The 17,952-nt window shown below is 47.9% G+C and overlaps 1 protein-coding gene across 3 annotated transcripts; it reads right to left on the bottom strand.

Moving 5' to 3' along the window:
• Window positions 1–281: 281 nt before the first annotated feature.
• Window positions 282–13,514, bottom strand: LOC6736121 (ubiquitin carboxyl-terminal hydrolase 31). 3 transcript variants are annotated; one of them, XM_002082985.4, is made up of 7 exons: window positions 12,390–13,514; window positions 5,934–6,017; window positions 4,398–4,637; window positions 4,069–4,338; window positions 2,176–3,991; window positions 1,327–2,114; window positions 282–1,262 (listed from the first exon to the last, which is right to left on the bottom strand). In XM_002082985.4, the coding sequence occupies exons 1-7, from the start codon at window positions 12,969–12,971 to the stop codon at window positions 1,212–1,214; spliced, it is 3,831 nt and encodes a 1,276-aa protein (XP_002083021.2). In that variant the 5' UTR covers window positions 12,972–13,514; the 3' UTR covers window positions 282–1,211. The 3 variants fall into 3 exon arrangements, with proteins under 3 accessions (XP_002083021.2, XP_016029511.1, XP_039148879.1); XM_016168915.3 differs by lacking the exon at window positions 5,934–6,017 and having other exon boundaries at window positions 12,390–13,513; XM_039292945.2 differs by lacking the exons at window positions 5,934–6,017; window positions 12,390–13,514 and adding an exon at window positions 9,010–9,171.
• Between the last annotated feature and the right edge of the window lie 4,438 nt (window positions 13,515–17,952).

The following is a 17,952-nucleotide window of genomic DNA, read 5'->3' as shown; positions in this document are numbered from 1 at the left end:
AGAAAGAAAGCTTTACCTTGAATTTTGCATATTTCGAGAGAGCCAAGTATGAAAACAACAAAAACAGAAGCATACTTTCCGGCTGAAAACAATGTAAAAATTTTGTCGAGTACCACCAATGACGACAATCTGTCAGTTGTGAATAAGATAATGGCCAGAATTGTGATCCAGGATTACAAGAATTCGGAACATGGCAGGATTCAACAATATTTGAGAAGGCCATCAGCTTCCTAGCCCCAACCAAGTGTTTTTTTTTCGATTTTTATTAGTTCACTTCCAAATCATACTCATATTCAACAACTTCACGTTTATTTATGAATACAATGAACATTTTACACCGTAATAAAGTTCTTTCTCTCCAGAAAACAATGTGGTAGAGTCCTCAAACATTTTTTATCAATATAATGTTTTGGTGTAATGCTTTCGTCTACATATAGAATACATTATTTATAAAGTAATATATATGTTTGTATATAGATCCGCATTATAATCAATTCACAAAACGCAGCCCGACAACGAATCGAAAGAATCATATGCAGTTGTGCCAGAATTTTATGTTTGTGGAAAAGTTACAATCAGATAGATTAATGTACAATTCAAAGTAATCGTAAGTAAAGAGAATACATGTCCTTACATTTATATCTATGCGCATAGATTTTAGTCTGAAACTTGGTTTCATGTACAAAAAGCTTAACTTAGGCATGCCAAGCACTCCATCGTTACGTAAAAATCGTTAGGGAACTATACAAGAAGGTTTATAGTTTGAACGGAAAACTAAATCAAATCAAATTGTACTTCATTGTTTGGCTAAATAAATATCGGTAGTCGTTAGGGTAAAAAAATCTTCGTCGATTCGGTGAAATATAAAGAAAACTAATCCTCGTCATTGGCTTTGAATTGCTGTCGAATAAATAGTCTAATGCTTATAGATTATATTCAAGTTTTGACAAACTTTCAAACGTTATGCAGTATTGCAAGTATCGTATATATGAGTACGTATCTTAAAGTAAACAAAGTTGTATAACATCTTCATAATGCGTTTTGCTTATCGCTCGGGAGCTCCGGTTAAGAAATATCATATAAAGTAAACCTTAGGCTTATGGCTATAGTGCGTTTTGTATATTCTTGTTTCGGCTTCGCTTTCATTTTCGGGTTTCTTTACCAAAGTATACATCCATAAAGTATAACCCAATTGGATTATAATATCGCATCTAATTCTTGGGCGAAACAGTGATGAGTTTGTGTGGCGTCACGGGCGATATCTGTAACAGGATGTTTAAATTTAGTAAGAATGCCTCCAGGTATTCTACAACTATCTCGACTTACCCAAAGGGACCTGCCCATGTATGAATCGTCGTCATCTTCGATCAGTCCGGCTGTATGATGGTGACTCTGTTGGTCGATAAACAGCAGCGTGTCCTTGCTGCATGTATTTGCTGACTTGCGTAGCAAGGATGAAAGTGTCTCAGTGTAATTTGAACTTGTGGAAAACGAATGACGAAGGCTCAGACTGGCCGCCGCCTGCTGCTGTTGATGGTGCGTAGCATTCTCTACTGCTCCTACGCTGCTCCTAGATCCGTGCCATTGATGGTTGTGCAGCACATGCCGGGATAATTGCAAGCTGGACGAGAGCTGCGACGTATTTCCATTTCCATTGAAAAGCGCTGGAGCGGCGCTCATGTGGCCGTTGAACTTGCTCTGCAGAGTGGATGCAGCTGTCACTGAAGTGCTCAATGATCGCGGCGAGGAGCGGGACGAGAGCGAGCTTTCCGAGGAGGAAGAGCTGGACGAAGAGCTCACGTGGCCATTGGTCTTGGGCTCGGCGGTTGGTTCGCTCGCATCTGGGGCTTCGCAGAGTTCGTCTTCCTTCTTAACGCATTCCTCCTTCTTCTCCTGTCCAGCCTCGGCACAGTCTTCATCCATGGCAAATATAGGCGTGGCCTCCTCTACCTCCACCTTCTTGGGTTCATCCTTTGCCGCTAGATTTACCTCCGCCTTGCTGGTCTCACTTAGACTGGTGTCTACATCTGCATCCGCGAATGCCAGTTCCTCAATATGTAAATCATGTGGAACAGATGTCTGTTCTTGAACAGCGTCTGGGCATTCTTCAGTAACTGAAATAAGTGCATAATTTAAGATTAATGTATATCTTCATATATTTTTGGTAACATTTACCTTTCGCCTTATCCTGGCAAACTATGGGTATGTCCACCGGCTTGGACTGAGCCTTCTCCGCTACTGCTGCCGCAGGAGATTCTGTGTTTTCCTCCAACTTGACCGGCTCCCTCTCCTTTCCTGACGTCGATGATGCGGACGACGTTGAGGCTGGCGTAATTCGCGATACCCAGTGATCACCGGAGTTCGAACTGGACCCGGAACACTCGCCTGCATCTACACTGCGTCGCTGGTAGAAGAGCATGTAGGCCTCGTTATTGATGATGTCCTGCTCAATGTCGTCCTCTGGCACCTTGCTCACTCGCTGGTCGTCGAACTTATACCACTGACGGTCGTACGGATTCTTGCAGGCGGCTGTATAATGCCCTGTTTCCAAAGTATCTCCCTGATGGTAGCAAACTGCGTAAAGGTCGTATCGCGTGTCCTTTGCGTCGCAGCGCGAGTTAAGTGTGGAGGAGCGCGAGTCGCCGGAACGAGCTTTCTTCCAGGGATTCGACCCCAGACCCAGTCCAAGTCCTAGGCCCGTCCCCATACCGAGCGAGCTGCTGGCGCTTTCATGCACGCCACGTGCCAAGTGCGGTGACATGTCGAAAGCGGTTAGTGGAAACTTGACCATTGTTGTCAGCTTGGCCGCTTGCGGACCCTTAGATTGATGTTGCCGGAAGCGTTTGAAATGCACTACTAGGATGTCGGGCAGCGACCACAGACCCAGCGTCTTCACTACTGGAAGGTATTGCTGGCAGTGTGGACAGCGCCAGGCATCCTCGGCACTCAGAGTCTCTGCCTTGGTATAGTGCTCCAGGCACTGCTCCAAAGTCAGCGCGGCGGTGTCGCTCGGCTTGCTGGCACTCAGACGCGCAACGCTCTCGTGCTCCACGACGGCTTCTTCTGTGTCCTGCTGCTTACTGATAAAGTGTGCCTCGGGTGAACTCCACTCCAAAAGGAGCTTTATATGCTGGGGTCCTGCCTCGGATGAAAGCACGGAAAGCGCCATGTCGATCATCTCGGTAAGCAGCGGGTGCTCCACCTGCTCCAAATAGGTATCAGGGTCTGCGGAGGGATCTTGCAGCCGAATACGGAACATCTCGGCCAGTGGGGTGGCATAGGAGAACACCTCTGGCTTGAGCAGCTGCGCCATTTCGCGGAGCATTCGTTTCTGCAGATCCTGGTATGAGCAGTCACGAGGTGCCTTCATACTGAAGGGGGCTCCAAAGCGGGTTATATCCGCGCCATCCTTCGCCCGGTATACGTTGGCCACTAGGAGCAACAGGTCCGCCTGCGATTGAGCTGCAGCAGGAGATGGAGTCACTGCTGTTGGAGCAGCCTTATCCCCCGTCTCTGAAGGAGTAGCAGCCTTGGCAACAGGAGTTGGTTCCGGCACCTCGATGCAGTAAATGGTTTCAATGCTAGATAGCGTCTCCACGGGTTGTGTATCGTAAAAAACGCGCGTAAATCCTTCGGCGTTTAAGTCAACCAGGACCATTCGCGATCCCTCGATGCCCGTGTCCGTCTGAAGCTGCTCGCGAAGCGCTACTATTGGCGATCCGGCTGGAACTCGCAGGCCCATCCGCACCTGACGTGGGAGCTGCTTCATGTAGACTACCGTGACAAGTATCGTCTGCTGGGTGAGCTGCGGCAGCTGCACGGAGATGCAGTGAAAGGGGTCGAATGTGTTTGACTGCTTTTCGCAGCGCGGGCAGGTAAGCGATGAGCGAAACTGGGCCTGGAACACGGCCTGGACGAAGCTGTTGTTGCACCGGATGTGGTTGGCCAGCGTCTCGGCGGCGATCACCTCGTCCGAACGGCCGTACGAGTTCTGCGAGGAATTATGAAAAAGAAAAATTTGTTGCTTTGTCCGAAAAAGCGGATGCCGCCAACTTGAATTGCGCCTACCTTGAGGCTCTTGTAGCGCCGCTTGCTGGCTGTGTTGAGGTCCTCGTGCACCTTGTCAAGCAACCAAAAAAGAAACTCCTGGGCATCGTGCTGCGTCGAGCTGCGGAACTGCGTTCCGTACCGATCCACCACTGCCTTAAAGCTGGTGCTGTGGTCACTCTCGTTCTTGCAGGTCCACAGCGCCTTCAGCACGTTGGCCAGCTGCTCGGTGAGCTCTCCCTTAGTGCCGAACTTTCGCGAGTTGATCTTGTTGCGTCGCTTGAGGTCAGCCTGTAAAGAAAGGTTGAGGATTAGATGGAGATATTTGGAAAGTGAATAAGTATATTTACCTTGTACTGATCCAAAACAAAGTACTCGGCCAGTATGTCTGTGTGACTGAGGCACTGCAGCACCGCGTTCATAAAGCAAGTGTTCCCGTGGTTCTTCAAGCCCATTACACCTGGAGTCTGATCCGCCGGCCACTGATAGCCTCCGATGGGGGGCACTCGCTCCCCGCCGCCTGGTCCTCCTGCTCCTCCTCCGCCGCCCGCCGAAGAGCCCGAAACCGATGGCTGACCATGTTTGTTCGCCTGGGGAGGAAAAGGGGGAGAGTTGTGTTAGTCGCTGGGGGTATCAATTGGCGACCGGTGAAGGATCTCGTTTCCAGATTGCACTGGAGTGCAGTGTAGTAAACTGAGGCTATTCGATTGGGTTTCAATTTCGTTCCCAATTAAAAATTGTTTAGCGCTGCGAGCAGCCATCAATTTGCGATAAATGAAGATATATTTAGAAAACAAGGCAAAAAAGAAAGGCCTGTCGGCCCAAACGAATAGGTAAACACTCTTCTATTAGTTTACACAAGCTATGAGTAGTAGACATTTTCGGTAATCAGATATGTTAAAGCTTCCGCGAATTAGCTTTACTGCCATGCAAATATTTAATGAACCAATTAGAAGTGCATATTTAAGGAGGGCGTGTGATTGGGCTCAATGGTGTGGAAAATTTCGGTGCTAATCAAAAAAGAAATCGAAATTGCTTCAATACGATGAGGAGGTGTGTCTGGTGTGTAGATCTCTAGAACTGGAAAATTTTCCTTGTTACATAAATCAAACGAGCATCTCTTGAAAACCGATAAAGATGAGCCCCAGTCTTTCGATGAATGATCTCTAGCATTTAATATGGTGTTCGCTCGTGGCAGTTCCTTTTCCTTTGTGCAACGGGAGCAAAACCTCCCAAAGGCGCCGAATTTCACGATTTGCGATATTACAAACCAGCCATGGAATCGCAACGAAAACGAAAAACGATGAAATTATATGCGGCTGGGATTGAGTCTGTTTCGATGTGGAACTTTCGACGTGGCCGAGTGCCTTTAACGGCTTTGGTTGCGATTAGCAATGAAACTTGGTGGATTATGAAATTGGCAGCCGCACGGGGAACGCAGTGTGCAGTTGGAGGTCACTTGGCTGCCGGAGGTCAATGCTAGATGGCTTTCCCGATTCCACTGTTTCCCGGCGAAATGAAAGACTCGGTGACGAAAGCAGACTGACGGACACAAGATGAGTAAGATGGTAACGTCATCGTTCGATGCCAAAAGAAATATACCCGAAAATATCAAACAAAAGCCAGCGAATAATGGATTCAATAGAGTCAACAAAAAGTGGGCAAAAAAGCGACCAAAATAAGCGCAAATCGAACACAAAAAACCCGTTTCGGAAAGCGAAAACCCACGCAAACCTAAGAGGCAAAGAAATAGGCGGCCAGTGGTAAATTGGCCAAAAGGAAATAAATCTCTGTGTGGGATGGGCATTGATGTAGGGATGGTGATCATGACATTACCAGCGGGCTGTGCCATGCTCTGGACTGCAGCCCACTGATTAGGTTGGTACCTCTTTTCTGCGCCAGCATCCGGTGTAGAATGGCACAATTTCAATGAAGGCGAAGCGATTCGCAGGCGAGTGCTGCTCCTCCGACTGAAGACGCGGCATTTCCGGGGGAGAAATGAGGAGATAGGTTAGCTTGGTCGACAGTTAGCACATATATACATATATTCCCTCGCATCACGCTGCCGGAAAGTTCCGCAGTTCGTAAGTTCCCAAGTTTCCGAGTTCTCAAGACATTAGCCCGGATTTCGTTGTCTCATTCGCTTAAGCTTAGCGACACCACTGGGCCCCCATCGTTGGCTTTGAATAATTGTTGCTTTTGTTGGCAATTTGACATTGAACTGACGTTGACTGCATCGAACAAATGCCATTTGTATTGTGATCTGTGGGGAAACCGAGACTGAGCGGGCGGGTAGTGGCCACGTTGAATGGCGGCCAAGTGGCTGCTCGAGTGCTTGCCGGACAAAAGAAAGATGCCCTGCAAAGGGCACGAACCGGGGCCAAATTTAAGTGCCACCCCTCCCAGTGCTTGGAGCTTAAAGACTAAACCCTGGAGCACCAGGTTTTAGCCTGGGATCCCCGCACACTAAGCGGATTTTCTTAATAATTAGAGGCGTGGCGCTAAGCTGAAAGGGTTCCGAGTTGGAGCAGCTCACTTCATTAGACAGAACCCAATTCAAATGTATTGGGCAGTGATGTAAACTGAGCCAAAGCCATTGCTTAGAGCGGAGCTCTACGATTCCGCAGTTGGAACAGCGTCTCAATGAATAAATTGAGTGGAATTTCTGCCCCAAACGAGTGTCCAGAACTCGTCTAAATATGTGTACGTATATCTTCCCGTTCCCATTTCGTATGTGAGTCTGCTGACCTAATCGCGGTGGTCATTTCTCACACAGCTGGAGACAAAGCAGCAGACTTTGAGATGTTGCGCATACGCCGCGTTCGCCCGGCTTCCATTTGTACTTTTCTGGCTGGTTAATTGAGCCAGAATCGCGGAGGCATAGAATGAAAGTAGCCACTGGCCACTTGTCTCAATTTGCGCCGGCAATTTTATCATCATCGTCATTATTATTTATAAATTTAAGCAAATTTCTTTCGTTTTGTTTGTCCGCGGGCGAGTCGAGCAGTCAAGTGGCCCCAAATGTTTTTCTTTATATATCAAGTGTCCTCCTCCGTCCATCCTCCCATGGCTTTGTTTACATTCGCGTATTTCGCTTAACTTGATGTATCGAATTATTAGGCCCTCGACTCGGGTTCATTTAGCCTTTTCCTCGTTTTTCACTTATTCCAGCCAGCAAAAATTCCATTCCGCCGGAGCAAATGTGTGCTCATGCGGCCAGAGCTCTTCTGATAAGACGGTGGGGGCCGACGGGAGGCGTGGCGGAGCGGCAGCGCGCCAGATAACTTAAAAATATTGCACTGCACTCGAGTATTTGCTTGCCCTTACGTAAGCCACAACATGCCGCTCCAGATGCAGATATATGTAGTATCTGTTGTGCAGTTACGTTTGCGTTTTTATTAAATAATTGTAAATAATTGAAGATAATTGCCGTTGATGTGGCTGCCACGAGGTTGTTATTACCTACGAGATCTTGGCCACAGCATGAATGAAATTGGCTTTCCGGCTGGGCACCAGAGAAAGAGAGAGAGAGAGAGCGGGAATGGAATCTCGGTAGGATTGAGATCGCTCGTAGATCCGAGACCGAACCGAGTTCTCCTACCGGTTGGACGGCATTTTATTAATGGAACGCTCGAGCAGACTATTATTAGAGCCCACTTGCCCCCATATATCTCCGCGCCTTATCGCCACCCATTCGTCAAGCGCCTAATCGGCAAATCGCCAAATCGCAGTCGATACTCGGCGTTCCGAGCTTTAGCTCCGATCTAAGCGATGGCTTCGACCCGCAAACGATCACGTGACACCTGAGAATGTACTACTAATGCATAACGTCACCATTATCATTGATTCCGGCACGTCGGCGCCGGCGAGGGTAAATCATTTCGCCGACTGAGATTTTGGAATCGCCTGATAAGATCTTCAAATAGCGTTTGGCAAACACACTGCTTTGCCTTTATGGGTCTATTGTCTCGCCAGACGTAATCCTCAGAGCAGTCTCGCCTTTTCCACCTGCCAGTAAACTAATTAGATCCCCCCGCTCAATATATTTAATTACGTAAGTGGGGGCACTGGCACGCCCATTTCGGAAGAGGCGCGATTACGTGGAGGAGAACGCGCGGCTCTGTCAAGGTTGCGCCTACAAAGGGGCTCTAATCAGGCCACCTTGCGAACACGCCGCTTATCAGAGCCGAGTGCTCATATCTACATATACAGCGCGCGGCATGGGTATAAGTACTTTCTGGTTCGTGGGGGTCTAGATTTTCGAACTAACTCTACTTGATGAATAGCAGAACTTGTTCGATGATCAGGTGATCAAGACTTCATAAGCGACATTACATTACTGGCAATGGAAGCCAATAATTATGCTAAAAAACTAACTGAGCACTGGCTGGCTTTACACTTATGATCGGCACTGTTTGCCTTCTGTCAACTTCAACTGATATCTGACGTTCATGGACCGACAACGTACATTTTGTGGCTTTTTCGGGCAAGGGCAAATCGCTTGACAGCAGACCAGCGATAAATTTGCACTTTTCACTCGGACCTGATGTCACATACGTTTGGCACATAATGGAATACTACGGCCGGGAGGCCCCAGTGGAGCGAACTACTTGATGATGGTTTTTGGGGTGTTTGTGGGACTTTGTGGCCATATATCATTGTGGGGCCACCGGAGCAGTGCGTAATTAACTGCGAATGACGTGGATAATTTCTGGCTGCCGCCTGGGAACCAAGCTAACATGGAAGAGTAACTGCTATTTGGACAACCTAAGCGCTGAGCACATAATTCTATAATACCTCGCCATGGAGCGGACTACTACTTTACCCCCGAAACCGAAATTTAATTCTAAAATGATTGTTTATGAAAATAAACGTGCCGGGCCATGGAAGTACGAAAATAACTGCAAAGGCTAAAAATTCCGAAAACATTTTTTCAATTAGTTTGATCTCAATTGATTTTACCTTGAAAGCGAATTCAGCCAGAACGGCAGAGTGAAAGAGAGGGAGAAATGGGGCCGAGCGGTACGGAGAACGTGCGGAGCAACCCCAGCGACAGCAACAACAACTGCACCACCAGGAATCGCACTGCGAGCACAAACAACAAAGCATAGACTATAGACAATAATTCGCACAGTTGTACAACAGCAAAAGTTACGTGTGAGCCAGCGGGCGGAAATACGGAATACGGAATACAAAGACTACTACGAGTGCGCGAAAGGCCTCCCAGTCCCCGAACCCACCCCCCTCCCCACCCCGCATCGGATATACCCCGCTCGTGCTCTTGAAATATCATAGAAAATCAGCAAGCAGAGTGCTGTGAGGGGGGGTGGGCACTGGCGTTACGTACTAATCTTGCCATCAACAAGTGCACCAACAACAACATCCATCAGCATGAGACGCGCTTTTGGGCGGCCAGACTCGAAGCATACGGAAATATACAAAACTGTTGCGAACACTGAACCAAAAAGTATACAATATTCATGTAGTAGAGTAGTTTGCACTATTGGGTGATTCATTAGACAAAGATTAGCATTTGAAATACAAAATACATCGTTATGACTGCAATGCAAGTTGCCACCTCTGATTTTTTCGCGTGTATTTGCTTGCATGTGCGCCATCTACCTCACGTGTTGTTCTTGGCGCTTTGGCACTTGTTGTTGCCCAGATCGTCACACAGTGTCACTTTTGACTTTTACACCACTGCCAACCCCCTTACCTCCCCTCCCCTCTCGCGGTGCCCAGTGGCATTTGCAATTTTTGGCATGCAATCTTTAATAAGCCATATTATTGCTGCCCCGTTTCACAGTTTTCCCAGTTCTCGCAGTGCGATTTTTTGTTTTTCTCTTCGCATTTCGCTTTTCCGCCATTTGCGTCGCTTTTGTTGTTTTTTTGTTTCTCTGCAGCTATTCAAACTGAGCTTCTGAACAAAATCAATGCAAAGTGCGCGAAACGAGATGCCAAGTGCCAGCGGCATGAATCATAAATCAAAGTAGTTGTTTACAATGAGGTAAGCGCACAACAACAACAACAACCACAACAACAACTCAACAATGGTCAATTGCCACATAATGTCATTAGGAAAAGACTCACAGCAAAGGCAGTAATACTAAGTACTTGTTGCTCACTCAGTTACCCGAATATCTTGCCTTTTACGTGTTTTTTTATTCGCTTGCTGGTGAAAGGTGCCAAAAGACAAAAGACAAAAGGTAAGCCAGACAACTACAACTGCACCTGGCCAAGTCTGCAGAGCAATAATGGCTCAGTAAAAGCTTGCAGCATGCAAATCGCTCGAGTTTCCCATCGCAATCTTCCGCTGGCTGTGGCAGAAACTACAGATACTGTAGTTTTCATTGAGCTCCGTGAGCTACGTGCTCCACCCCGCTCGACGAACACCCCCACTGATCACTGATCATTCATTGCCGACTCGTTTTGAATGAAATTAAGTCTGTTTTCGTATGCGGTTATCGTTCTGGAATTCCGAGCGCTAAAAAGGTCAGCTGCACTACGGCCATAAGGTCTGCCCTCTACAATTAATCAAACTCGTACAGTCACAGTAAAGCCTGGCAACGGCAACGGTTCGTTCCATTAAATAGAATCAAAAACTCAATCTCTAATCGGATTACGACTCGAAGTTGAATGTTTAGTGGGCTTGGAAATATTTGTTTATTATATCGCCTTTCGCATTATATTACTCGGCTAAAGTGTCAGGAGACAGAAAATTCGAGACGCTAAGTTGCACTGTTTACAAATTGATACGCACACACTGGGGCGCCCAATGTGAGTATTATTAGATCAAATTCAATTCCAGCAGCCTCGAGTTGCAGCGATATCGCTTTCTGGCGGGGATCGGGCGACTGGCGGCGTGTGTCATTGCGCCCTGCACTTGTCTTCGGCTCTTCACTTGTCGCTTTCCCCACTTTGTGGAGCTGGGGGCTGTCTCCTCCGACAGAAGCGTGGCACACATAGGATGGTAGTTGTGCTCCCTCGCCGGAGTTCCCGATCCCCGGTTCCCCACCCGGTCCGTCACTAAGTGCTGTCTCGCTCCAGCAGCTCACGACCTGAAAAACTCTTGTTTTTCGGACTGTGTGTAAGTGTGTGTGTGTTTGCTTGCTTGTTTATTATAGCCCGAACGGAGCAACAAATGTTGGCAACATTTACACAAAATTGTTTGAACAATTGCTGTCTGCGAAACAAAAGGCGCCCACCTACACCTAGTTACAGACCCCCGGAACCCCGCTTCAGCCACTCAAAAGCACAACAAAAATTATGATAATAATGAGACAGCAATTGTTTAAAAATAAAATTAATTTCCATGCGCCGTCCTCGCGTATGGTAATCGTAAATTGCCGCTGAAGAGCGTAGAACATTTGAGATACACTTCAAAAAAGCGGAATCCGATGTATTTATAGTTGTGTAAACAAAGGCTTTTTATCCGCCGAACGGAATGTGTGAACAAAGACTGGGGCTACCATATAGATTAACATAACGAAACTCCCTGGAGGAGGAGGAGGAGGAGCAGCGAGCCAAAGTCCCAATAAGCCGCTTTTTGGACTGGCATACACAACACGGCTCGGCTCCCTTATCATCGGTCACGCAAATTGTGACTCAGCACGGGTAGCAAAACAAAAAGCTGGGCAAACGAAGCGATACGAAACAGAAGGAGAAACGTGGCAAGGGGCGATTCGCGCCCATTCTCGACCCGGTGGGTGGCGACTCTTTGCGGCACAAAAGACCCAGAACCAGCACCAGAATACCAGAGTAGCAGAATACCAGAACGGTGCCAAATCAGAGCCACTCGCATCCAGATGCAGATGCAGATTGCAGATGAAGATGCCATGCGTCCGCCGTAGACAAAGAGCAGCGGGAGCAAAACAAAGCAGCCGATAACGCACTAAGCGAAGATGCCTTTCATGAAAGTACGGCCGGACTCCTGATAAGGGGCATTGTGGCACTACTTAGTGCGGAATGCGGGGGATAGAGCTAGAAGATGCGCTCTAAGCAGCGCGCAAACAAAGCGAAGAAAGAAAGGTATACTAGGGGGAGCTCCATATGTACATATACATAGATGCCTCGTTTATGCGCGCTCATTAATCGCAGCTAAACAGTTCGTGTTACATATGTGATTAGCCCACTGTTCCTTAGTTACGCTAGATTCGTAAGTTATTGTGCCGTATAAACAAGAAACCCGTTCAATTAGTCACAATAAGAGACCAAGGGCACCATGATATGTTTTGATGAGTAATAGTTATATATTGGATAGTAATATAACGTATCTTAAGATACATTGTTAAGATACATCTGCTATTCGATATATGTAGCTTTCCACACTGTTCCGGGCTTACCACGACATTAACCGTTGAACTCAGGTGCTGGGCGATCCGGTTGAGAAACTTCCTGAAGGACGAACGGCGCAGAGCACGTGTCCGCTTGCTGCTGCTGTTGTTGTTGTTACTGCTGCTGTTGTTGTTGTTTCCATTGCTGGCGGTGGTTGTGTTGTTGTTGGTGGACGAAATGAAGGGGGCCTCGTAGCTGCTGAGCGACACAATGCTCCCGCTCCTGCCACGCCCACCGCCCACGCAGGACGAGATGGCCGTGTGGCTGCCACGCCGCTCCCTGGCCCCGTTATTCTTGCCGCTTTCGACATCATTTTCCGCTCCCGCGGACGACGTAACGGCCGCTGCCGTTTTGAACTTACGCGTCCAGCGGAAGGGATTGCGTGGCATGGAGAAGGTGCGGCGAATCTTTTTGGCGGCATTCGTCGTGCTCGTGTCTGCTGCTGTGGTTGTTGTTTTTGCAGCTGGCAGCGTAGTAGTAACTCCGGCTGCTACTATTGCTCCTGTTGTTGCTGTTGCTGTTGTTGTTGTTGAGTGGGTGGTGGCGGCGTCGCCCTCGCTCTGCTCTCTTCGCTCCTTTGTTGTACCCATGCTGGTCTTGCTCTCGCTGTCTCGCTCTCTCGCGCACACTGAACACTCTCAGATTTCGGTCACATATAAATTGGTATTAACGTATGAATTGCACGGACGCAGGACGTACTGTACTACTTAACTAGTGGCTAAAACTATAGCGAGTCGAAATTGACCTTTTAGCAGAGATTTCGCGGCCTCGTTATTGCACTTTTCCGATTTTCGCCTCACGGTTTCTCGTTTTTGTGTCTGCCCCCACCTCTCTTTTCGTGCACCGCTGGCTCTTCTTCTTGCTCGCTGACCCACTCCGCGACTCTTTTCCGCCTCTCACATGCAAATACTTTCACTTTTTCGGGCGGCGTCGGCTTAGCAGCAAAAAAATTAGCTGGTCGATGGTCGCGCGATCGAACCGTTTTTTATCTTTGGGCCGCGAGTGCGCTAGTATTATTAACAAACAAGAGTGTGCTTGTATCTGGCTGTTCAAAAATACCTTCGATGTGCCGAGTGTGACTGTTTCCCGTTTTGCAGGTTATACACAGACTGCTATCGATGTTTTCTGTTAGTGTGAACGTGTTTTTCTTGGTAGCCGCTTTAGGCTTGGTAATGGTTGGCAACGCGACAAGTGTTCGTTTTAGAAAAAGGCTTTTATAAATTACGTATCGTAATTAAATTATTGCAATCAAGAGTGCTTTCAAATGCATGCTAGGTATGATAAATTGTTAGTTATTCTCAAGCAGTTGAGAATATAATATAAGTTGCTCTTATATTATACCCGATTATCGATAAGTGACAGCTCGCTTACATAGAATATCGGTGGAAATCGATAGGTAGATCCAGTGCGGTCATTTCAAATGATGTACTCCAAAATCAAACACATTTTCAGTGACACATTATGATTTTCTAATCAACCATTTCTGAAAACCTAATTTATGGCAGCAATGCTGATAAATTACCTTAGTACGCGTGCTATTTAAGGTGGAATTATGCCGCCGGGCGCAAAGGAACGCCACTCTGCAAATTTCGGCGCTTGCAAATGATATTCAAACAGCCGTGATACTCTAGATTTACGACGGAGACAAAGCCATCGCCGCCGGCGACAAGGACGAATGTGGACGGACGGCTCAGTTTCACTTTCATCACTTCAAACCCGATTAAGCACCTCATTTTATGTGTTATTTATCTACTGATTGGATGGCGATGTGTGGCGGAGGAGCCGTTGCCCTCCAGCCTGGGTGGCCGGTCTATTGCCCTTGTTATTTTCCACTCGGCGTTCGCCGTTCTTGCGAGCTCGCCCTTCCCATTACAAGACGACAAAAATACGCGTATAAATGCCACATAAAACAATACAAAGAATAATAGGCCACCATTTTTCACCACCCCGCCCACGCCGACGGGCCACGCCCACTTCTGCGAGTCTGTCAGACAGCCACTCAGTCGGCGACACCTGTCAGGACCCCACTTCCTCCCACTTTCTGCCAGTTTCTCCCACTTTCTTTCCGCAGGCGCGTATGTGCGTAGGCATAAAATAAATAAATAAAAAATTGACTACCAGCCGAGGACCCACTGGGGCAGGAAAATAATATTATGTCGACCCATTGAAACGAGCATGATGTAATTTTCTTTTCCGTTAAGTTTCATTTGGTCGCTGAGTGAAAGTGGCTTCCCCAAGTCGACACACACATTTCCTTTATGATTTCGGAGCAGGTGCTGCGTTGGAGCCATGGGCTCCGGACTGGCATTGCCAATTTGCTAATTTGCAATTGTAAACTCCCTCCGCCACTCGACACTCGGCACTGCCTTAGTCTTAGGCTTCTTCTTAGTCCTGGCCGAATGACATAATTCCGCGGGATTCAATTATATTGCCATATTACATAAGCCGATTACAGCGATGATAACAAAGCATTAAACTCATTAGGAGACAGTCGTGTGGGCGGGCTGAGTGGACTGGGTGGGCTGAGTGGGTGGGGAGTGAGTGGGGAGTGGCAGTGACAGAGAGTTAAGATGAGATGGCAGCTGGCGAGGCCCATGCCCATTAAATGAACTTATCAATAAAAAAATGAAAGCGCCGGGGAGAAGCGGAAAAAAACAGCACACACCACCAGGATATGTACAGTGGGCACTCGAATTATAAACCAATATATTCGAAGATGGTTACTCTGTGATATCTCCTTTTGTAGTAAGGAAGTAGTCTTAAAAATATATGAAGCTTATAGTGCTGTTCAATCATTCACACTTAGCTAGGCTTCACTGTGCAAGGACAACAAACAGTGAAGGGAAAAAAGTCGAGAAAGACAATAAAGGCAAACAGAACATAAATTGAAGCAGGCCGCGCCAAATATCAACAAAAGCTTGCCCAGTGGGTGGCAAACACACCCGCAAACACAATGCGCCACCCCAGCCCAAAAAAGGAAAGAGAGAGATACATAAAGTGAGAGGGAGAGAGAGAAAGGAAGGGCGATATCGCATATCAAGAAAAATCACAGCCAACAAAAAACCCCAAAATTAAATGTCCCCAGCGGACATCCGAAGATGAGGGCAAGGGTATTTCGTGGGAGATGGAATGAAAAATGATTGACTTTTATGGGGTAGCGCATAGTCGGTCTTTAACATAATATTTGTCATAAAATTAAGGGCTGCACAGGACGAGGAGAGGGGGCAGAGAGGCAAACATTGTCGTGCAAAATTTGCTAAATGCCGGCACGCAGGAAGAGCTTCCTCTTGGCCGAGGCACAAAAGTTCATGCAGTTCACAAATCGTACACATCGGCACACGCACACACATGCGCCCATTTCCGGTTAAAATAATAATGCCGTAGGGGGTGGAGGTGCGGGTTGGGGGTTGCGGGTTGGGGTGTAGCTGGTGCGTGAGGAAGGACGATAGCTACCAACAAAAGCAATAATTATGGCAAACGAGTTTGCCTCGTCTTACGCCTTTTGTGGCCCATTTTCCTGCTTTGACAGAAGCCTTAACCTACAAAGATGTGCCTTCTTCCGCTCGCACCCCCAAACAGCCCCAACCCCCCGCTCTCCCACCCACCCTGTAGCGCAGAGAGACACCCAATGCTTTGCTTTTGCTCTTGCCTTTGCTGTCATGTTCGAGCAACAAAGCAATCGAAGCTGCCCCTCCAGCCCGCTGAAGAAGCCGACTATTGTTGGCCAGCTACGAAGGAAAACCTCCCGGCCACCCCCTGATCCACCTATCCACCCAACCACCCCGTGCCTCCGACGCCAGTGTGTGTGTGTGTGTGTGCAGGAAATTTCGTTTTATGCGCGAGACAAATCGCACCTTATTATGTGGGGCGCGCATGTGTGTGTGTGTGTCCGTGTGAGTGGGTGGGTGGCAATAAGGGCTTGTGCAGACATTCGGTGGCTTGCTTCCTTGGTTGGTTGGTTGGTTGGTTGGTGTGTGCGTTGCGACTTTGCGACGAGCCATTATCCACACTCATGCACCCACGCTCTATCTATGGCTTTATCACCCAACAACAGCGAACATCGGCCCACCCACAGGAATTTACATTTTACGTCCTGCATATGTGTGCCAATTGCGAGGTTGTGGATGAGGGGCGAGCGGTGCGGGGTGTCCGAAGCGGTTGGCCAGCGGATGCGCCACTCGTCCTTGTTAACTTCATCACGTTTATGCCCTGCAAAGTAACTCGGCGTTTTATATGTTTTGTAGGGAATACTCGGGAACTGATTCCACATTGTATGAAGATTGAAATGCCATTATTCGGTTGAACTTTATTCAACACTGGCAGTACATGTGATTCCTTTATGATAGCTTCATTCGTAGGTTGATGGAAGTGGATGGATAAGGCGATTCTCTTGGTATTTGTTATGAGTGTCCCAATTATCCAGAAACAACTCCTCCGCTTGCAGAGACAGTAACCCATTTCCGCTAACCGTCTTCCAAATCCGCCTTGGTTTTTATAGCGCGCATTTAAGCGTATCTCCATCGCCATCTGCAATCTCGAATGGCTGGCAGTTTGCAGTTCGTAGCGCGCATAATTATCAGATGGCAGGATCCATTTGTGGGTCACAGGAGTCCTGGCGAGTCTGAGTCCGATTTCCAATCTGCGTCTGAGTCATAGCCATCGTCATCATCGATAAGCGCCGAGCATTAGTTTAGTTTCCCTTTTGCCTTCCAGCACTTCCTTTGCAGAAGAAGAAGAGGAAAAGGCGAAATAAGGAAGCAGCCCAAGAAGCGGCTGTCGACGGCTCAAAGCTCCGTTTTGGACTTAAAGTACGGTGGAACATCCTTAAGGTGAACTGCTACATTAACTGAATACTCTGAATACTTGAAAGAGAGCAATTTTAGAACTTGATTGATATTGTGACTACGTTTTGTCGATTCACACGGCTTGATGCCTTCGGAAGGGCGACTTAGCGAAGCTTGACTGTGTTTTTTGGCGGCATTGTTTGTGTTTGCCTTTGTTTTTCGGGGCGTGGTGGGTGTTGGGAGGTGGAGGGCTCTCTGTGCATCCGGTCGCCGCGTGACTTGCCCGAGGGATTGGATCTGGGGCCAGGCCTGGGAGGACGCGGGGTGTCCTGCCGCCGCCTCCCTTTATCACATTGTTTGGCCGCTTTGTGCCTGCGCGAAATTTCATTCACAAAACTTGCCTCTGCCTCCCTCCCTGCTCCACTGTGTGTGTGTGTGTGTGTGTGTGTGTGAGCTTTCTTTTTCGTTTGCTCTTCGTGGTGCGTGTGCAAAAGGGAAATAAAATAAATAAAATGAGCAGAGCGCCTTGTGCGAGGAAGGACTGCGCAAAATCCTTGCCGCCCCCTCTCTGCCCTGGCTTTCCACTCCACTCCTCTCCACTCCGCTCCTCTCTGCTCCTCTCCTTGCGTTTCGTTTCGATTCGTTTGCTTTCGTTTTGGTCAGGCGACGTCCTTGTAACGCTTGTATCTGAACGGCAGAGCGTCGCAGCTACCTTGGCACGCTCGCAGCCGAAGGACCAAACTGCCAAACTGCCATACTGCCAAACTGGGAAAGTGCGAAATGGCGA

Source organism: Drosophila simulans, chromosome 2R (assembly GCF_016746395.2).
Source record: "Drosophila simulans strain w501 chromosome 2R, Prin_Dsim_3.1, whole genome shotgun sequence".
Taxonomy (NCBI): domain Eukaryota; kingdom Metazoa; phylum Arthropoda; class Insecta; order Diptera; family Drosophilidae; genus Drosophila; species Drosophila simulans.
This window is presented reverse-complemented; position numbering and strand designations above follow the sequence as displayed.

Excerpts from the sequence above, each read along its gene's own strand:
- LOC6736121 (XM_002082985.4), bottom strand. The coding sequence starts at position 12,971 with ATGGGTACAACAAAGGAGCGAAGAGAGCAGAGCGAGGGCGACGCCGCC. Across the intron at positions 4,638-5,933 it reads GATGCTGGCGCAGAAAAGAG|GCGAACAAACATGGTCAGCC; the intron begins GTACCAACCTAA and ends TTTCCTCCCCAG. Across the intron at positions 1,263-1,326 it reads ACATGGGCAGGTCCCTTTGG|ATATCGCCCGTGACGCCACA; the intron begins GTAAGTCGAGAT and ends ATCCTGTTACAG.